The 20513-nt window shown below is 42.0% G+C and overlaps 1 protein-coding gene across 1 annotated transcript in view; it reads right to left on the bottom strand.

Annotated features, from left to right (window-relative positions):
• The window catches only part of ANKFN1 (ankyrin repeat and fibronectin type III domain containing 1), a 170880-nt gene that overhangs the window by 96904 nt on the left and 53463 nt on the right, over window positions 1-20513 (bottom strand). The window contains exons 5-6 of the mRNA XM_084832329.1: window positions 8746-8843; window positions 4183-4273 (exon numbers count right to left, since the gene is read on the bottom strand). Of these exons, the coding sequence (XP_084688455.1) occupies window positions 4183-4273; window positions 8746-8843 (189 nt within the window). The remainder of the gene's footprint in view (window positions 1-4182; window positions 4274-8745; window positions 8844-20513) is intronic.

Here is a 20513-nt window from a genome sequence, read left to right as displayed (position 1 = left end):
ACTCCTTTCATTTGGCAGTAACTCTGGTTAAAGACTCACACTCCAAATCTACTAAAACTATAATTTATGAAGCATCTATAGTTCCTCTTGATTAAAATTAGAAAAGCAGAAAATCAAGATGACAACCGTTATAGCAAGAGAAGAAGATCAAAGCATGGAAAAGAATACAAAGGGGGCAAACACAGTCCTGGAACTTGTTATTCTAATCAATTATAAAATAAAACCCATTTTTCTATAAACCTATGGGACTGTGGCTCAATAGAATTCCTTGTATAAGAAGTTAACTATAGTCCAAACTCTCAAAAATCATTCTGTTTCCAGTTATCCAAAACACACACAAGGGTTAACAGATAATTAAAAGCAATCTTATACATAACCACTCAGAGAACTAAGTCTGACTGAGTTGCCAACGGCAACATTTCTAAACGTACTTACTAAGGAGTAAGCCCCATTTGTCCTTTTGGGGCTTAGTTCTAAGTAAACATGCTTAGGATTGTGCTGTTTGCTCAATTCAAGCAAAACATTGTAAAGATAATGTTTTAAAGATGACATAATACAGTTACTTTAGAATAACTTGTTATCTCATTGCTCTGAGATATTATAAATTTAGGCTGTACCCAGTAGGGGAGCAGATTCATTGCAAACAGCGCTTATTGGTGACTGCGTGTACAGGAATATCCATTGATATTTCAAATCCACTGCTCTTCTTTCCCATGTTTTCCAGAAAATGATCCAGTAGAACTTTACAGAGCTGTCATAACAAATCAGTGACTCAATATAGCTACAAAATCAGTCAATTGGCTTGATGGGCAGATTTTGGCTTTGACTGGTTCTCTGATGGGCCTTGAAACCAGAATCAGGTTCAGGCTTGAATCCTGGATGTTTTATTCCACTAACATTCTTCAGGCCATCATTACAGTACATTTTATAGAGTGTTTATAGAGTATAGAATCTAAATTTAGATTAGAGCTTTGAGCCCAAATCAGCTCTGCTTTAGAGAGGATGGATTCCCCAACTTTAAATCACTGAACCTGAGAGCAGCAGAATCCATCCATTTTTTCTCAAACCCAAATATTTTCAGCTCTAATCACAAAAGGTTGTTTTAACAGTATAGGAATCAGCTCTCTTTAATATAAATCCATTTACAAACATTCATTGTATGTATGTATGTATGTATGTATTTATTTATTTAAAACTTTTGTATCCCACCCCATATCATTAAGATCTCAGGGTAGCATCCAGATAAAATCAATTTAAACAGTATAAAACAATAAATAATTTAAAGAGCTAGAACATATTAAACCATTAAACAAGCTAACACCAATTAAATTCTAAAACAATAAAACAGTTAAAACAGTGTGCTACTTTAGGGAATGCTTTTAGCCTTCAAAGGCTTTGGTAAAAAGCCATGTTTTTATTTAGGGCTGAAATGAAACCAATGTACATGTCAATTGGGCCTCCAAGGGGAGGGCATTCCATAACCAGGGTGCGACAGCAGAGAAGGCCCTCTCCCACATCCCACCATAGTGTATGTCTCGCAGTGTGTTTCCGAGTCCAATTTAAAGTGCTGGGTTTGACCCTTAAAGCCTTAAAAGGTTTGGGACCAAGTTACTTGAAGGACCGCCTTCACCCATATCAGCCTGCCTGCACTTTAAGATCAGAAAGAGAGGCCCTTCTCATTTGCCCGCCTGTGAGAGCAGTCAGGTGGGTGATCACACATGAGAGGGTCTTCTCTGCAGTAGCCCCACACCTCTGGAACAAGCTGCAATTGGAGATCCACCATGCGCCATCATTGTAGGCTTTTAAGAAGGCCTTGAAAACATATTCTTTTACCATGGCCTTCTCTTGATAGGACTGCTGTTGTTTCCGTTATTGCTGTTGCTGCTTTTATTGCTATTTTACTGTGTTTTATGTTTTTATCGTTTTTAATATTTTAACTGGTTTTATGCAGTTTATTGCTGTGAGCCACCTTGGGAGGGCTTCTGCTCTGAAAGGCGGCCAATAATTTTTAAAATAAATTAACAATGAGGAAGACTCAGGCAAGTCCACAAGATAGATTAGGCAAATTGGGCTCTAGCGGGGGCAGGCATGGATGGAGAGCCAAATGAACAGAGACCGGTCTAGAGCACTACACCAACAACAGCTGCACTGGAGCTTGATTCCTATTGCAAAGACTGCCTGGATTTCCCATAAGGCTCACTAAATAGTCCAGCAGCCAATCAGGCTGAAGCTGTTTGACAAGCAGCAGGTACAGCTGAGGCACTCAAACAAACAAGGGCAGAAACATTCAGCTCAGGGACTCTGTCTTGACAAACAGTCAGCGTCAAAGGTAGACTTACAATATCAGTTACATATTTGCTTTTCTCCTTCCCGACTGTTAAAATTAAGTAGAGTTTATCTTGTTCAATGTTAAATCCCCAGCCAGATATGCAGAATACACACTGATGTATCAACAAGATAGGAAACCCTTTGAAATAATGGAACAGAAAGCTACTTCAGGATTATACTCCAGTGAAACCCAGAGCAGAGCTGGGTCCCAGAGCTGAGTTGCATCATCCTTCTAAAACACACTGGAATTGCATTTGTAATATGTGAACATAAGGAGTTTGAGGCTATTAATGAAAAACAAATATTTCTCAGCTTTCCAGTGTCAAGACAACTCCTTTACTTCAGTCTTGTTAGCCTTTCAAGCTTATGAAATTGCTCTAATATCCTAATAAAAGCTGGTAATAATATAATAAAGTGAACATATTACCACACTAATCTGTATAAAGAAAACCAGCAAAGGCACAGTCAGTTTTAGCCATGAATCCTATTACATGAAATATGATTAACCCTATGACACTATTACGCCAGGATTAAAAAGAAAACATGTACATGCAAAAATAAGACACCCAAAACATTTTTCTAATATTTTTCTAATATTTCTCCAAGTGGTGGTTGAAATATTGTTTAATAAATGAATTGCAAATATGGAAAATTTACCAATGTATGCAGTGGTAATTGTAGGATCAGATTTAAACTTGCATATTGTATGATCAGATTAAAACTTCTTATCTTTATCTAATCTTGTTCTTATATTGAATTGCTTCAGATGGTGAGTCTTTTGCCCATGCAAGCAGCCCATTTGTTCCTCCCTTCATGCAAACCATGATTAAACCAAGAAGTCTCTAATTAACTATACTTTCCTGTTTCATCCAAGCCAGAAAACTAAAGTTACTAGTTTCAGAGCAAACTAGGATATTTAGGGCACAATCCTATTGGGATAGCTGGTCGCCTCCAAACCTGGAGGTGGCTGACTATCCAATGCAGGGCGGGCAGAGCATGGAGGGGATCCTGTCCTGTGTGTTCCAGCCACCTTACATTTGCAGCTAGATAGATGATTCTGGCTGTCTAGCTGGGGATGTCGGAGTGGGGGCAGGGGGGAGGCGGATGGTGCATAGGAAGCATCATAAGCATGCTTCTGCAGTCTTCTCCTTTCCTCATCCCAGGAATGCCCCCTCTTTACCCACTCCACGCTACGGTTACACACGTGGAGACAGGGACGAACTGCGCTGCCTACGAGGCTGTGGGGGTGGGGCAGGGAGTGCAGTTCCAAGAAACCAAAAAGTCCTATGGCCATCTAGACCCTGTCTAGTGGCCATAGGATTGCTCTCTCCACCATGGTTGGAAGTTGGTTCAAGATCCTGTCTTCTTCCAAAGCTGGTAGTAATAGTTTCCAAGTTCAGAAAAAACAGAAAACTGAAAGCTTTCATTACATTACCCTTGCCTCTTGCTTTTCTCTTTAACCTTTCCTCTCTCTATAGTATCTCCTACTATTAAAATGTAGATTGTAAGCTTCTTGGGATCTCTCCTTTTTTGTACTATCTGTGGTACTGTATAAAGTGCCATGTCCATTGATGGCACTAAGCAAACCAACAAATAATCTCATACACAAGTGCTTGAAGGAATGGCCTTTTACAAGTAGCCAATCACAGGACTAATTGGAACGCTAATAGCACATATCAATTTAATAACACATCCTCTAAAGATGCATTCACTTTTTAAACATGCTATTTCTTGCTGTCAGCATAATTTTTCTTCAGTCAAACTAACTTTTACTTTGAGAGAGACAGAGAGAGAAAATGTTGGTCAAATAACATTAGCAGTCAATATTAAAAGAGATGAAAGCTCTTAACTTACTAGAAGGAGAAGCACAGGGAGGTGTGGAAATCTGAGGCTGTCCCCAGCCTTTCATATTATAAGCATAAACTCGGACATAATAGTTTCGGCCCTGTAAAAAATAAAAAAATAAAACAGAAAATCTGAAGTTTATGAATATGGCCTAAGTGAATATTCCAAAGTCATGTAGCTAATCACTGGCAAAGAAGTGAATCCAGCAACACAAGTATATTTCTTTTGAGCTGTTTATATTAGGACTGTGCCAACTGTTCACTCATTTGGTCAGCATATTTGAGGTAGATGGCCAGTTGACATCATGCCTGATACAGTGGCCTGACATCATTAGGATAATCATGCAGTTCACCACAACCAATGAGATTAAATATCAGTGAGGGCAAATGAAGCTGAGAACAGTGAGGGCAGATGATGATGATGATGTCACTGAGAACAAGCAGCAGCCAAGGAAGCAAAATGTTGCCAAACAGCACTGAAACAACACGAATAAGTTCATACTAAGTATAAAAAATGGACAAAAATGGGAGGGAGGCAGGGAGCACTTTTCTTCTACTTTGCCCTCACTGTCTTCTGTCTCATTTGCTTCTCAGTGGAGCAATTCAGAAACACATTTATCCCAAACAAACTTGAGAAAGAGAAGGCATAAATTACTAGGGGTAACAGATCAAAAATATATAATAATTACTATATTATAAAAATGTTTTGACCACAGTTTTTCTTTATTTCTGGCAGAGTGACAGGTTAAACTTGCAACCCTATGCACACTTACTTGGAAAGAAGTCTCACAGACTGAACTCAGTGGGACTCACTTCTGAGTAAACCTGTACAGGTGTGCTTTCAGATGGACAGTGCCTAGTGCTACCAATACCAAAAGATATTGTGCAGCAATTCCATCTTTCCCTCCTTAACAGATTTTATGTGGTCAGAAAAAAGACGGAAGAAGTGGTGGGAAAATATGGGAAGATTACTAATGAAAAATGACGTCATCTGGACCCCCCCTCAAATTCTGTGAATGAGGCACAATAAACAGCATCTGGTCAGGAAGCAGCCTAGGAAAGCACTGCATCGAACCAAATGGCTATCTGTAGGTGAGTCCCACACTTAGGTCACTGGGACTTGCTTGCAGACAAGTGTGACTACCCCCTCAGTCCTCTAGGTCAGCAGAGAAATCCAGTTTTTAAACCTGAATAAAGATATGAAGATCTGCCTTCTGCTGTGTCAGAATACAAGGCCGAACTAGACATTTACATTTGACGTGCCTTTACATTTAATATGTCTTTTTTTAATGCAAATTGTGGGGGAAGGGGCTGATAATTAATGGATTGACTCAGAGCAGGCATGGAGAGGGAATTTAACCCTTTCATCCTCTGCTGTGGTCCTGTTTAGTGGAGGCTGGTGGCTCCGATTTAGGTGGGGCTGTGATTCCATTCTGGGTTTCAGTCAGAACAAGCCAAAAATGTAAAGGAGCTATCTAAAGTGCTTAACCTATTTTGAGGATAGGTTTCAGGACCTTGGATAGCTCCTTTGGCATTCTGGCTGGTTCTGGCTGAAACGCAGAATGGATGCACAGCTCCACCAAAATTGGAGCCACCAGCCTCCACTGATCCTGTGGGAAATCCTTCCTCTGAAGGTGGCATTTGCATGGGGAGGAAATCCCCCGTTGGCAGTCCTGACAGCAAAGAGCAGCTTTAGAAGAGGGATTTTCCTCAGGACCACAGCAGGGGAAGAAAGGGTCCAATCCCCACTCCATGCTTGCTATGATCATGTTAATTTTCAGCTTCCCCAGCTGATGCAATTTGCTTCTCTAAAAAACAAACAAAAAACATCCCAGAAGTAATATGTTTTATTTTCCAAGCCCCTCTTATCTTTGGAATTCACCCACCTCCTGCTGTTCCTGCCAGCCCTCCCTGAACCCCCAAACAACCTCTCTACCAGCCCTCCACAATCCCTAGCTTTGCCCCTCCTGAAGTTGGTGGGGAATAGGGGTTTGGAAGCAGGGTTCTTAGTTTCTGTAGCCCTGCTGCCAAAGTTCCTTTGCCTGGAGATGTAAGAGACTGAACATGGAACTTCAAAGATGCAAAGCCAATGCTATACCACTAAGCTACAATCCTCCCCCAAATACTGATGTTATCTTCAGGGTGTGAGGTAAAAGAAGGGGCAACTCAATTACTTGATTGGGGGTGCTAGCAATATAATTTTACAAATGATCGTATTTGCAGGGACGACTGAGGTTACGGCTGCTGCCTCCCATAGGCACGAAGCTAGACACCAATCTGTGGGAAACTGGCCCAAATGATCCGGCTTCTCTCGAATGGTTCCCCTGGAGTATTTGTGAAAAGCGAGACTAATGTTTGCACACATTAAGAATCTGAATACATTTTTAAAATATTTCAAACCTAGAAATATTGAAAGGTGAATTTAAAACTGAAATTAGAGGGACTATAAAAAAAGGTAAAGGTGTCCTCAACCAGTCGTGTCCAACTCTAGGGTGTGGTGCTCATCTCCATTTCTAAGCCAAAGAGCCAGCGCTGTCCGAAGACGCTTCTGTGGTCATGTGGCCGGCATGACTGAACGCTGCACGGAATGAAGGTGCACGGAACGCTGTTACCTTTCCCGCCAAAGCGGTACCTATTCATCTACTTGCAATTTCTTGCTTTCGAACTGCTAGGTTGGCAGGAGCTGGGACTGAAGACGGGAGCTCACTCCGTCACACGGCACTCGGGTCTCTCGACCTGCTGTCCTGCTGACCTTCCAGTCTGCAGTTCAGCATCTTAACCACTAAGCCACCGTGGCCCCTAAAGGGACTATAAGACCCCATAAATGATCATTTTTTAAATGATAATATTCATTCGGCAGTAATGGACTGGATGAGGGCAAACAAATTGAAGCTTAATCCAGACAAGACAGAGGTGCTCCTGGTCAGTCGAAAGGTAGATCAGGGAATAAGGATACAGCTTGTGCTGGATGGGGTTACACTCCCCCTGAAGACACAGGTTCGCAGCTTGGGTGTACTTCTGGATTCAGTCCTGAGCCTGGATGCCCAGGTTTAAGCAGTGGCCAGGAGTGCATTTGCACAGTTAAAGCTGGTGCGCCAGCTGCATCCGTTCCTTGAGATGTCTGACTTGGCCACAGTGACACATGCCTTAGTTACATCCCGTTTGGATTACTGTAACGCGCTCTACATGGGGCTGCCTCAGAAGAGTGTTCGGAAACTTCAGCTGGTTCAAAGAACTGCGGCCAGACTGCTGACTGGGGCTGGTTACAGGGACCATATGACTCCCCTGTTAAAACAGCTTCACTGGTTCCCAGTCTGTTTCTGGGCACAATTCAAAGTGCTGGTTATGTCCTATAAAGCCCTATATGGCTCGGGTCCAGGTCATCTGAAAGACCGTATTCTCTCTTATGAGCCTACCCGTGCCCTGAGAATGAGATCTTCAGGGGAAGCCCTTCTCACCATCTCACCATCATCACAGGCACGCCTTGTGGGAACGCGGGAGAGGGCCTTCTCGGTGGCTGCCCCAAGGCTCTGGAACTCCCAGGGAGGCAAGAGTGGCACCCTCCTTGATACGTTTTCGTAGGCATGCAAAAACTTTTTTGTTCCAGCGGGCCTTTGGGGATAACTAGTCTGGACCTGGGAAAATGCGACATATGGATACCATTTTTGTTGTTCTGGTTGTCTTTTAATGTTTTAATATCTTTACAATTTTAATATTGATGATTTAATTATATTTTTAACTTTTATACAGTTGTATTTCTATTTCTCTTTATAGGTTTTAATTGTAGCAGTTTTAATGTTGTAAGGCCGCCTTGAGTCCCAGTATTGGGGAAAAGGCGGGATATAAATAAATATAATAATAATAACAATAATAATACCCTGAGCCTAAGGCAGTGGGACTTAGTTTTGAATAAATCTACTGAAAATGAGGTGCATTTAAAATTGGGGGAATTGTAAATACATATTAGGAGAATATAAACAGTTTGTGCAAGCAAGTTTGAGATCGGAGAGTGTACTTTCCCCTTAAATTTATTCCAGCGGTAAACAGTGATGTATTTAAAAAGAAAGAAAGATGTACTTTCTGCCACTATTGACAAAATGTACATGCAGCTGCTTCCAAAGGACCAGCAGAAGGAGAAAGCCCAAGTGTACAAAGAGGGCATCCCTAAAACACCACAAGATTGTCCATGGGGAGATTATTGTCCATTATCTGCCCACTTTTAATCTTTATAAAAACACCCTCTCTCCTTTTAAGTTCCTGCAGCCAGAGACTTTTGTTTCCCCAGTGAAGCAGTGGAGATAGAATTGTTATTTTAGCCATCAGACATGGGGTCAGGATTGGATCTCTCCAAAGCCTTTGATCTGGGCTAAGATTAGCCCATGATCCATGGCGCAGTAGCTTTCATTCCACTCTTTTCTGATCTCCCCTACTCAGATAGCAACTTGCAAAACAACCTATGCTGCCTGCCTATTCCTTTGTGATTTTCAGATGCTAGCGTAGCTTCCCTCCGAAATCCAGAGTTCTGCTGCTTCTTGGGGAACAGGGCCACCTAAATGAACGACTTTCCATTTACCATTGTGAGGCCAGTGACAGTGCACCTCAAAGACTGAAGATTATCCATGATGATTTCCCCAGCCAAAGGAGAAAAGTCTTCTGAACAGCTCCATTCCACTAGAAAAAAAATCAAACACGGAGAAGGTAAATCAGACATCACTGTCCACTAAAAGGAACATACACATTTGGCTACTTACTTCGTCTCCCCCTTGCTTGTCTCAGGCCTGCATCTCAATAACAGAAGTGTTTAAGAAGACTTCGGCATACAGGTTAAGCCAAGTAAACATTTGCTCTTCTTTAAGCACTGTACTCTAGCAAAGAGACAGTGTAAAGAAAGGGAATTTGGGCATGCAAAGACAACTGAGAAAGTATATGGATCTACTGACTACAAACCAGCAATCAAAGTATATCAATACTTAGGAAGTGACATTTCATGGGCTTCGCAATTTGCAGCAACCCAATAAAATGAAATACGCAATAATTACCAACAGTAGAAAACAATAAAAATACAGCATAAAACTTTCCTTCTAGCAGAGACAGGATAACATCATGAGCAATACTATTCTTTTTAAAGGGGGAAAAAATAGGGTGGACAGTAGCAAAGCTGCACCCCTGCTCTCCATTATATGCAAAGGAGATAACAAACTGTATCACAATACACATGTAGGAGACTATTGTGTACATTTTGATGATGGTGTTAGGCCCTAGTATTTGACAAGAAGAGACACCATGGTAAGAAGTAAACTCATGGGCAACGTCCCTGTGTCCAAAATACTCATGTGTAAATCAGGTGCAACTGTTATTTATGTGCAGAATGAAAAAGGAATTTTCTTGACTTCAGGTTAGCTAGGGCTCATTCACACATACTGTTCCTCACTTGATGACTCTAACACCACGTGATGTATTGTGTGTGAATGGATTTTCAAGGCACCTCAGATGCAATGCCTTTCAATAGAGCCAGTTCACACATTCAGCTATCAGTCTTCGTCATGTATATCAAGTGCAGACGAATCAAGTGTTAGGGGAGAGGAGACTAGTGAATGTAGCTCAGTGGTAAAGCACATGCGTTGTCTGGCCTTTCCAGTTAAAAGAATGAGGTGGCAGGTGGTGGGAAAGCCCTCCACCTCTGGAGACCCTGCTGATGCCAGTCAGACAATTAGGGTGGCCGCTCACATATTGCCAAAAAAGAGGAAATGCGTCACCCACAAAAAGAAGACACCAATTTGCATAACAGATGCATATACTAATTTATATGTAGAGGTGCAAATTTAGAAATTGCAACTATAATTTAATTAGAAATACAATACATTTTACTGTAGTGGAGAAGACTGTGACCAGGTGACCTGTGTGCCTGCTCAGTCTGCTGTCCAGCTGCAAACTGCTGATGGACAACTTCAAGGCCCCTGTTCTCCCTCCTTATGGTTCTTTGACTTTAAACTGGACTTGGATTGGACAGCTGTTCAAATAGAGGACACCTTCAAATAGAGGATGGTCCTCTGACAGCTTTACAAATAGAAGGCTGTCCTCTGTAAAGTAGGACACCTGCCCACCCTAAAGAGTCTAAGTATAAGGCTGCTTCCTATCCAGTGACTGCGGCCATTTTTACCTTTCTTGTAGAACCTGGCTTGGCTCAATGCAGATGCGCGCGCGTGTGTGTGTGAGAGAGAGAGAGAGAGAGAGAGAGACAGAGAGATCCAATTACATGGAAGATTCTACCTCAGGGCTGGTCAAGAGCAACACATGTATTCTACATTACACTTTCCATAGATCTTTATACTTCTGACCAACTTCTGACTGGGCACCCTGCTTTCCAAACATAATGTGAGAAGCAGCCAGCGCTCCCTAGTCAAAGAAACCTTAACTTTTGTCCATTAAGTTTGAGTTCCCTGAGGCTTTAACAACTGAAGCACCATAGACTTTATTGAGAGTCACAGTGCTATCTGCAGCTACCACTATGAAAATTTAGAGGCTGTTAACGCAACATCTTGTAGGGGTGCTCTTGCCTGTGTATAGCCGCCTTTCATTATAGCATGCCTGTAAGTGTCATTATACTTGATGGCCTGTCACATTTTCCATTGTAAACCACAATTTTCTGGGCTTTATAACTTTTGCTGCATTAAATCACTTAGAACTAAAGCTGGGTATACGAGCTGCCAAAACAGACAAGTTCCATTATGGTGCCAGCATAAATTGGAGAAGACCTTCCTAGGTTGTTTAATGTCAAACAAAAGGAATGTGCAGTCTTGTCAGAAGACCTGCGCTGAAAAAAAAAGGGGCCTACTATTTGGAGGCCTTTCTTTGCCATTGTGAACAATGAAACCATATGGCACAAAGAGAGGTATACTGTTGAAAAGGAAAGGGAGTAGCAAAGCTGATATCAAGAGTCATTGCTAGCTACATTTTAGTGAGTCTAAAAATTAAGACATTGGAAAGGGGGAAGGTGGAGGGACGACTCCATACAATTTCAGCATTTATTTCCACAAGGTAAAGTATCGTAATTGTAAAGAAAGAATAACTGTGGAGTGCCCTAAAGTACTCAGAACAAATCATCAGCCCAAAGCCACCAATGAAGTCAGTGGGCCTATATCAATGGACCTAAGCTAGAAGAACTGCTTGTACTTATGTGGCATATGAATCACCACCAAGGAATGCCCAAAGAGACAAATACACCACCCAACAATTATTTTAAAAGAAGCAACAGGTCCTTTTTCAACATGATTTTTGAAGAATGGGCTAATGCATTCCGAAAAAGGTAAGGTTGACCCAGTGAAGCCAAAAGACTGCTCAGAATATAGAAAGTTTATTGCAGGACGTAGCATGCCCCAGGCATTTTGATTATAGTCTCCTTCAAACTACCATCAACCCAAAGCAAAGATAGTCTCTTGAATAGGTGTGTTTTAATGATGCCATTATCATGTATTGTCAGCATGGCTAGAAATACAGCCACTGAAAGAAGTGAAGAGGTGCTTCTTGGAAACTTGGAGAGCCAAAACCTGGGTCTCCTCTGAAACACCAAATCTGATTTTGCAAAAGCCCTATGCCTGAGTATCCGCAAGGTATTTGTTCTGCAGTGTGGAAGCCACCAGCCTAGCACTGCTAGGTGAACTGCAGATGGAGAAAAGCTAAACCATCTCCCATACGTGCAAAACGGCAGCTTTGTCTATAGCTCTGGATGGTTTTGTGGTCATCGTTTCCCTTCTGACACTTCACTTTAAGGTCAGGAGGGCTTTTTGGGTGGCTAGCTACATACTTTAAATGAAGATCTCTGTATTCTGGAGCTTGTGAGCAGCATATGCCACTAAAGGTACTTAAAGGCTTTAAAATAAAGAGCCTGGTAACTGGATATATAAAACTCATGTCTATGCCTGGCATACTTAAGTTAACAAACCTTATTTTGGCCAGGCTTTAAAAAACATACATTTATGCACATATTCATATAGAATCATAGAATCATAGAATAGTAGGGTTGGAAGGGGCCTACAAGGCCATCGAGTCCAACCCCCTGCTCAATGCAGGAATCCAAGTCAGAGCATCCCTGACAAATGGCTGTCCAGCCTCGTCTTAAAGGCCTCCAGTGTGGGAGAGCCCACCACCTCCCCAGGTAATTGGTTCCATTGCCGTATTGCTCTGACACTCAGGAAGTTTTTCCTGATGTTCAGCCGGAATCTGGCTTCCTGTAACTTGAGCCCATTATTCCGTGTCCTGCACTCTGGGATGATCAAGAAGAGATCCTGGCCTTCTTCTCTGAATGATTTTATTCCAATGATTTAAGGCTCCCCTGCTCCCCCTATCTTTCAGGCCACTCTCATTTCTCTGCTTCTGATCAGTCACTATCTTTAAGCTCAAAACAAGCACTTCTAACCACACAGGCCTGCAGCCTTCAAGTCTCAATGGCTGCACATACACACTCCTATCGCCATCCCTATGCAGTGACTGCTCTTATCATTCCCTTCTATTACTATGATCTCATCAGTCCCCTACTTAAGTCTTTACATATAGATTGGCTCCCTGTCATGCTCTGCGTCAGCTTCAAGTTTCTATTTTTAAACCTTTCTACGTCTATGCCCTTGAGTGTGGGCTGAAGCACAGCACGGGCATTCTGATGCAAATATACTCTAAAGGACCTAGAGAAGTATTGGGGAGCATATCTGGTAACCAGGTGTAGAATAAATGCATAGCAAGTAGGGATGTCAGATAAATCCATTTAAAGGGTGGAGTTTGATGAGTTTTCCTAGACTCACCCCTCCCGGGCTTTGTTTCGATTCCTGCTGCAGTACCTGACTTGATCTGCAGTGAGTCAGGCACTGCAGCAGCTTTTCCAGGATTTTTTGCACATTTTAGGGGAAAGGTTCTGCAATTTGCACAAATTTCCGAGCAATTTGCGCGAAGTTTTGGTGACCTGTGCAAAGTTTGACCGAATTTGCACAAATTGCTCAGAAATGTGTGCAAATTACAGAACCTTCCTAAAAAATGTGCAAAAAGTTCCCAGAGTTCAGGGAACAGCCCACAGTTTGGCTTGTAAATGCAAAGCAAGTCGTACATGCCATGGAACTCCATTGAGCCAAAAAAGAAATGGATTTCCCAGCGATGGACATTCCTACTAGCAAGCCAAGACTAGAGATGGCCAATTCTGTCAGCTTCACTTTCTCACACATTCACATTTTTAAAAAATCTCAAGTTTTTTTTCAAGTTTTAAAAAATCTCAAGCAGGAAGGCAAGTGCCCAAATAGGGCTATGGCCAATATTGTCATGAAGAGACATCATAGGGCATCACATGCTTAGCATGTCAAATGTCCCAGGTTCAATCCAAAGTATCTCCAGTTAAAAAGATCAAGTAACAGGTAACAAGAAAGTCCTTTCGTGTCAGTCAGAGTACACGATAATGGGCAAGAAAGGCAAATTGCTAGACTCACAATAAAGCCGCTTCCTATGAGTTCTTTTTTGTTGTTGTTTACTTTTTATTTTATTTGTAAAGTATTAAACAAACAAATTCATGTTTCCAAAAAACCAAATGTAGCATAAATGTGGATAGTAGCACCATTAAAAATAATTAGAGCCTGCATATAAAATAAACAGAAAACAAAATTCACAACACATACAATAAAGTAAATGTCACACATGTAAATGAAGCAAGTTATAGACCAAAGATAAATAAGGCATTCCCTGCTGAACACTTCTTGGCTGCCAACAATAAATATGAAAGAAGTGTGGGTACTGATTTGGGTGTCACATCACCTCACTGAAGTCAAAAAGAGGCAGAATGTAGGTTGAATCTAAAGGAGACATGGTGCCTATGATACAACCAGACAGGTCTAATAAGTTTAGCTAAAAGTTCTGTACAATTTCACATTCCCACCACATTCGGAAGCAAATACTCTTATGCTTATATCTTCTCGAACATAAACAGGAATCACCAAATTCACTATGCATTTTACAGGGGGAGTGGGGTGGGTAGGAATCTGGTAGTAACTGAAGGGCTGTGCAGAACCCCTGCTTGAAACATGTTGATAGTCTTGCCAAACCCCCTTTGTCCTCCTTTATAATTTCTCAGATCCTTTGCCAGGGGAAGAGCATTCACTTTGCATTCCACTTTTGGTGAAGTTTCAGTGTAAATTCTAATCAAGTCCAACTTTCTGAACCTGTCTCTAGCTTGGGACTCCATCAAGAAAAGCCCTTGTTTCACATCCTAACATAAATTCTAGGAGATCTGTGGAATTCTCCTTGAGATGTGTAGAAGGAGAAATTTCCCATCGTTATGAAGCATGGTGAAGCATTCTTCTTAAGTGTAGTAGTGCCATCTGGCCATGCACAGATTGGTTGTGTGAATGGGACCTCAGAGACCAACCTAGCAACAATTTTGCATATTGTTCTTAAGTTCATGAGGTCCAAAAAAACTGCTACATGACACATACATGCTGTTCTGTCCCTCCCCTCCAAATGTGAGGATATGCAAATTTTCATAACACCTTTAAACCAAGTAGCAGTCCAGATATATGCTTCACATGAAATTAAATGCTTTAACTTGTCATCAGTATTCTTTCAGAGTTCTGATATTGCAGAAAACCCACCCACCCACCCCAAACCAGAGGTCTTTCTTGGCAAAGTACATTTACTTATGCTGAGGACTATTTTTTTCCCTAACTAAATCCTTAAGATGTTGCTTAAGGATCAAAGACATTCTCTCCTCAGCATGGGGCCTCTTAATTTGTGAAAATTTACTTTCCCTGACAAAAACATCAGGCTTTGAGGAGAAGGATAGAAACTGACTGGGGGAAGAGCTCAGGGAGGCGAAAGCGAACATAAGCACTGACTTGGGCCTTTTAATGTCACTTATTGTTATATAACAACATAATGCAGCAGCTTTACTCTGTGTCAGCTCAGCTCTGTCTAGTCCAGTATAGTGTACCTGAGTGACAGCAGCTCTCCAGCCCTCACATCTGAGTTACACTATCAGCGGAATCATGTGGTCCAGCTCTTTCTGGACTGTGTTATCAAAGAAGAAGAGAGAAGCCATTGAAGTTCTTCCCTCAGAATACCTCAGGAGGAGAACCCTTCATGTTCGCTTTGAATTTTGCTTTGGGAAGCCCAATGACACAAAGTGACTGGTTTTGTTTTAGGTGAAACAAGGGTGGAAACTTCTAATCTGGACTGTGGAGACAAAAAAAGCATTGAACACGGCTCCTTTTTTCAGAATTAGAGACCTTGGTGCGTGCTTCTGATCAGCCTAGAAAATGGGTGTCAAGCTTCTTTCAAGCTGAGGGCTGAATTCAATTTTGGAGAAGTTCTCAGGCACCACATTCCGGTGGTGGGTGGGACAGAAGAGAAAAGCACTTAGGCCAAATACCCAAAGTACAAGCATAGTGTAGCTTAAAGCTCTCACTGCCAGTAGCTAAAACTAACCTTTTAAAATGGGGACAAAACGTGCAAAAGCTGGAAAACCAGCAAGCAATTGCCAAGTGGGGAAAGGGGGTGGGGCCAGGGCATGGCCATTTGGGAAGCCCTGGAGGATCAGAATGGGACCCCAGGTGGTCTGGATTTGGCCTGCAGACCTGAGGCTCAACACCCCTGACCTAGAAGACCAGCCTTGAAAATAATACACACTTGCTATAAGTTTAGCAGAGCCAGATCATTATCTACCTTCTGAAGTTATATCCTGCAGGTACATCTATGGCTTAGACAGTCACACAAAGCATCGTCATCTTCTCATTTGCTAATAATTGTACACAAAATGAATGACCATGTAATCCTATGCCTGCATACTCAGCCCCACCAAGTTCTTTGGGATTTCTAAAATCACCTTCGAGATGAATAAGAGCAGAAGGACATCTAAAAGGGATTTGCAGTTCATTAGCTACTTTTAAAGCTCTGCAGGATAGTGGCCAATTCCATGTTTTGTTTTGTTTTAAATGTTTAATGAATACTCATACATCTGAGCCAAGGCCAGTTTGTATTATCACATTGTTTTCAGTCTGGAACATCACATTCCCTAGAGGTAAAGCAAACTGAGGTTGATCACCAAGGCTGTCTCTGAATGCAAGACTTTTAAAGGCAAAAATACGTTGCAGTAATTGTGCATGAATAAAGCAATCAAAATGGGAGCCAAGGATTAAATCTTGAGAAGAAGGGCAAACTTCATTTTACACTTCAGCCTTATGTAACAAAGCCCTAACATCCCTTTCTCCTTTGCAAAATGCCTATGCCCATGAAGTCGCAGAAGGGAACGGAGTGCTTAACCCTTCTCTGCCAGCCCATTTTATGTATGTATGTATGTAAATATTTCAAAGTACGATAATACCTTTGACAAAGACCTTGACATAGCTTATATAAACACAGCTAATAATTTCTTAGGAGTGGCACAAATGACAGACCTTACTCTAACACATTTATCTTTTCAATCTGAACGGATATATTGACAAACATTCATTATTATTCAACATTTTCATTGGTGTTTTGAACTGTCATTCTCTATGCTCATGTAAACACCTAGATCGCTTGCTCATAAGAGAACATCACTGCATTAAATAATGTGTTTATTTGCATTTTTAGTATTTCTTGTTTTAAATAGCAAAGCTGTGTGTGTGTGTGTGTGTGTGTGTGTATTCTCCTGAGTTTTATATTGTTTCCAAGTGTTTGTTTTGTTCAGGGATTATTTCTGTCTGTCTTGCTTGTGAGTAAATATAGTTAAGATTGGGCTGTTTAATAACTCATACGTGTATGGGGACCTATATAGCCTCATATCAATCTATGCAATGATAGTAACCGTGAACCACACAACTTCCTGGCCTCTTAAACCTGTAAGTCCAGATGTGAATGTTGTATCACACAGATTGTTAAAACTGGAAGGGACATGAAGGTAGGGATGTATGAGAAATAAGTTCCAGTTCATTTTTGACAAGGATTTACTCAGTTTGCACCTTCTGGACTGAGCATGGACTTGAATGCTATCTGCAGTCAACGTGCATACATTTCTGGGCTTGCGGTGTGGTTTGTGGACCCCCCCAAAATGGGTTTGACAGCATGTGTACTTTTGGAAAGTGAATGCAAACATGCTTTAATAGATGGGAGAAGAATGTGTATATCTCAAAGATGCACACAATTGATGCGTACATTTTGAAAATTACACATGAAAATACACACCAAATATTCATGCAAAAAGAAAAAAAAGATTGCAATTTGATAGGGACGGGAGATAGAATGAGCCCTGAGGTGGAATTTGGAGAACTTTGATGAACTCAGGTTTTCCTTATACACACATACCTACCTGAAGGTCCCTAATCCAATTCACCTGCCTCCTAATTCAGCCTTTGCCCTCAAGTATGTCCCTCCATAACCCAACATTCTATCCCATATCATGTTGTTACCTGGCCTGATTCAGGAGATGATCACTGTATCAACAGCCAATCAATTCATATTATATGTAGTGATTACATAGAGATATATAGAGATGACACATAGTCAAATGCCACATTTATTTCTTTAATTTATGTCCTGCCTTTTGCCAGAAACAGTGCTCAAGGTGTCTAACAATAAAATACAAATATAAAACAAAATCTTACTTAAAGCATAACAGTAAAACAAATAAATTAAAAAACACAATTAAAAACATAACATTAAAAGAATAGCACCCAACCTATTAAATTACCCTTCAGAACAGACCAGATTGTATGCTAAAGGCCAGCCTGAATAAAAACATTGTATGTTCCAATTTTACATAAGGAGCATTATCATTCTTAGGACTATATGCCTATGTATGAACCCACCCGTGTCCAGTTTCTCTGGACACCTGTCCAGCCCCTGCCCTAAGGATGTCAGAGAATTCCGCCACGGATCTTGGTGAGGCCGAATGCCAGTGCATTCGGCCCCCTGAAATCCGTGGCGGAACAAAGCCCCGCCGCCCCCCCACTCCGCGAAAGGTGCGCGAAACGGGACACCTACCTGCTGCCGTTCGTGCTACTTTGTGAATGGTGGCCGCGGCCGTGGCCGCCATTCGCTTCTTCATTATAGCCGTGATAGGCTACGTAAATACTTATGTAGCCTATCACGGCTAACGTAGGGATGCCATTTGTGCCATTTGCGTCCCTGCGGAAGCCGTGATAGGCTGCATAAGTATTTAAGTACCCTATCATGGCAAAAAAAAGGGAACGTAAATGGCGGCGGCTGTGGTGGCCGCCATTTACGTTCCCTTTTTTTTTGGCCATGATAGCCTACATAAATATTTACGTAGCCTATTACGGCAAAAGAGAGGGGCGCAAATGGCGTAGTGGCCGCCATCTGCGCCCATCTCTTTTGCCGTAATAGGCTACATAAATATTTACGTAGCCTATCACGGCCCCCCCCAAAAGGGAACAGAAATGGCGGCCGCCGTAGCAGCTGCCATTTGCGTTCACTGTGGGGGTTTTTTGCTGTGATAGGCTACGTAAATATTTACGTGGCGTATCACGGCAAAATACAGGGATGCAAATGGTGGCGGCTACGACAGCAGCCATTTGTGTCCCTGTGCAGGCTGCCCAGCGGCCGGATATCCGGCTGCAGGTGGCCCTGGCTGGCGGCTCCGCGGAATCGCCGCAGAGTGGAGCCAGCCAGAGAGAATTTCGGGGGGAGGGACGGAGCGCCTCCCCCCCACCGCGAATGTCACCCTTCGAAAAGGTAAGTGACTTTCATACATCCCTACCCTGCCCCTGCTTGCCAGTCCCTGGATTGTGCTCGAGCCCCTCCCTTGCTCGGCGAGCAGCTTGCACTCACCCCAGTGGCCTCACCGAGCTCTGCGGTTACCATTTTTTTAAGAAATGAAATGGCAATTGCAAAATGTGCTTATGTGAATATGTGAGCAAATGCGCATTTCTGTGAATGCACATGGTTGTGTATGTGTGAAAATGTGAATTTCTGCAAAAATTCACATTTTTTTGCATCTGCAAATATGTGCATTTGCAAAAGTGTGCATTTTTGCATATGTAAATATGCGCATATTTTGTAATTGCCATTTTTTTCCTCAAAAAATGGTGACAGCAAAGCTTGATGAGGCTGCCAGGGTGAATGCACAACATTTGCTGAGTGCGAGCGAGGGGCGAGCAGGGGCTCAGCGAGTGGGGCTTGGGGGTGCAGGCGGGGGTGGTTGTGCTGGATTCCTGGATGGAATCAGGCGCTTGTGCCATCCCTATATGCCTCTAAGACACGAGGGATCTAGATCTCAGTAAAATGTGACCATGATCCACAATGACACTAGATTGGAGTAGGTAATCTACACATCTACGTCACTAACTAGGACAAAATGCATGAGCATCTTGTCTTGTCTTTGTTGCAATTTGTTCTTTAAATTTCCCATTTTCAGCTTCCTTTGCTGCTTTATCGTTTGGGATGGGACCAACTTATACATAGGGATGGGTGAGAAATTAGTTCTCTCCAAATTTTGACATAATTTGCACCTCCTGAACCCATATAATGGATGATATTCTGGAGGTGACGGACTCGACCTTGGGGGAGCTGGGGGTGGCGACGGCTGACAGGAAGCTCTGGCGTAGGCTGGTTCATACATTCTAGCGAATAAACAACAACAAACACATATATGAACCAGAATGCACTTCTGCACTGAAATCCACACTTTTCAGAATGTTGAGAATTCACAACTCGAAATTGTGCACAAACATGTGTCTATTAAGAAAAGATGTGCACAAAATGCGTGTATTAGGGGAAAGTACACATAAAAACTTATTATATTAGAGGAAATTGCTTGCAAAAAGTGTGCACACTAGGACCAGGCCTGTAGTCAGCCTAAAAGTTCTGGGGGGCTGCTAAAAAAGTAGAGTGGAGCAGCTTATCTGGTCTGCAACTCTTTTTAAGACAAAATTGAAAACTGTTTTTATTTAACCTTGCAGCCAGACTGCAATTTATTTACAGTTTTGCAGCCAGACTGCAATTTATTTACATTTTTGCAGCCAGACTGCAATTTATTTACATGTCATTAAGCAACTTCAACAACTGTTGTGGTCTAATGAAATGTTGTAAACTGCCCAGAGAGCTTGGGCTATGGGGCAGTATAGAAATGAAAACAACAACAACAACCCACTTGTAGAAAATCAATAATAAGCTACAACAGATATATTCTTATCATATAATCATAAAGTTGGAATCATGGAATCATAGAATGGTAGGGTTGGAAGGGGCCTACAAGGCCATCGAGTCCAACCCCCTGCTCAGTGCAGGAATCCAAGTCAGAGCATCCCTGACAGATGGCTGTCCAGCCTCGTCTTGAATGCCTCCAGTGTGGGAGAGCCCACCACCTCCCTAGGC

Source organism: Heloderma suspectum, chromosome 2, assembly GCF_057233095.1.
Source record: "Heloderma suspectum isolate Gila_16-S chromosome 2, 16-S_ref, whole genome shotgun sequence".
Lineage (NCBI taxonomy): Eukaryota > Metazoa > Chordata > Lepidosauria > Squamata > Helodermatidae > Heloderma > Heloderma suspectum.
Note: the sequence above shows the minus strand (reverse complement) of the source record. Positions and strands in the feature narration are given on the sequence as shown.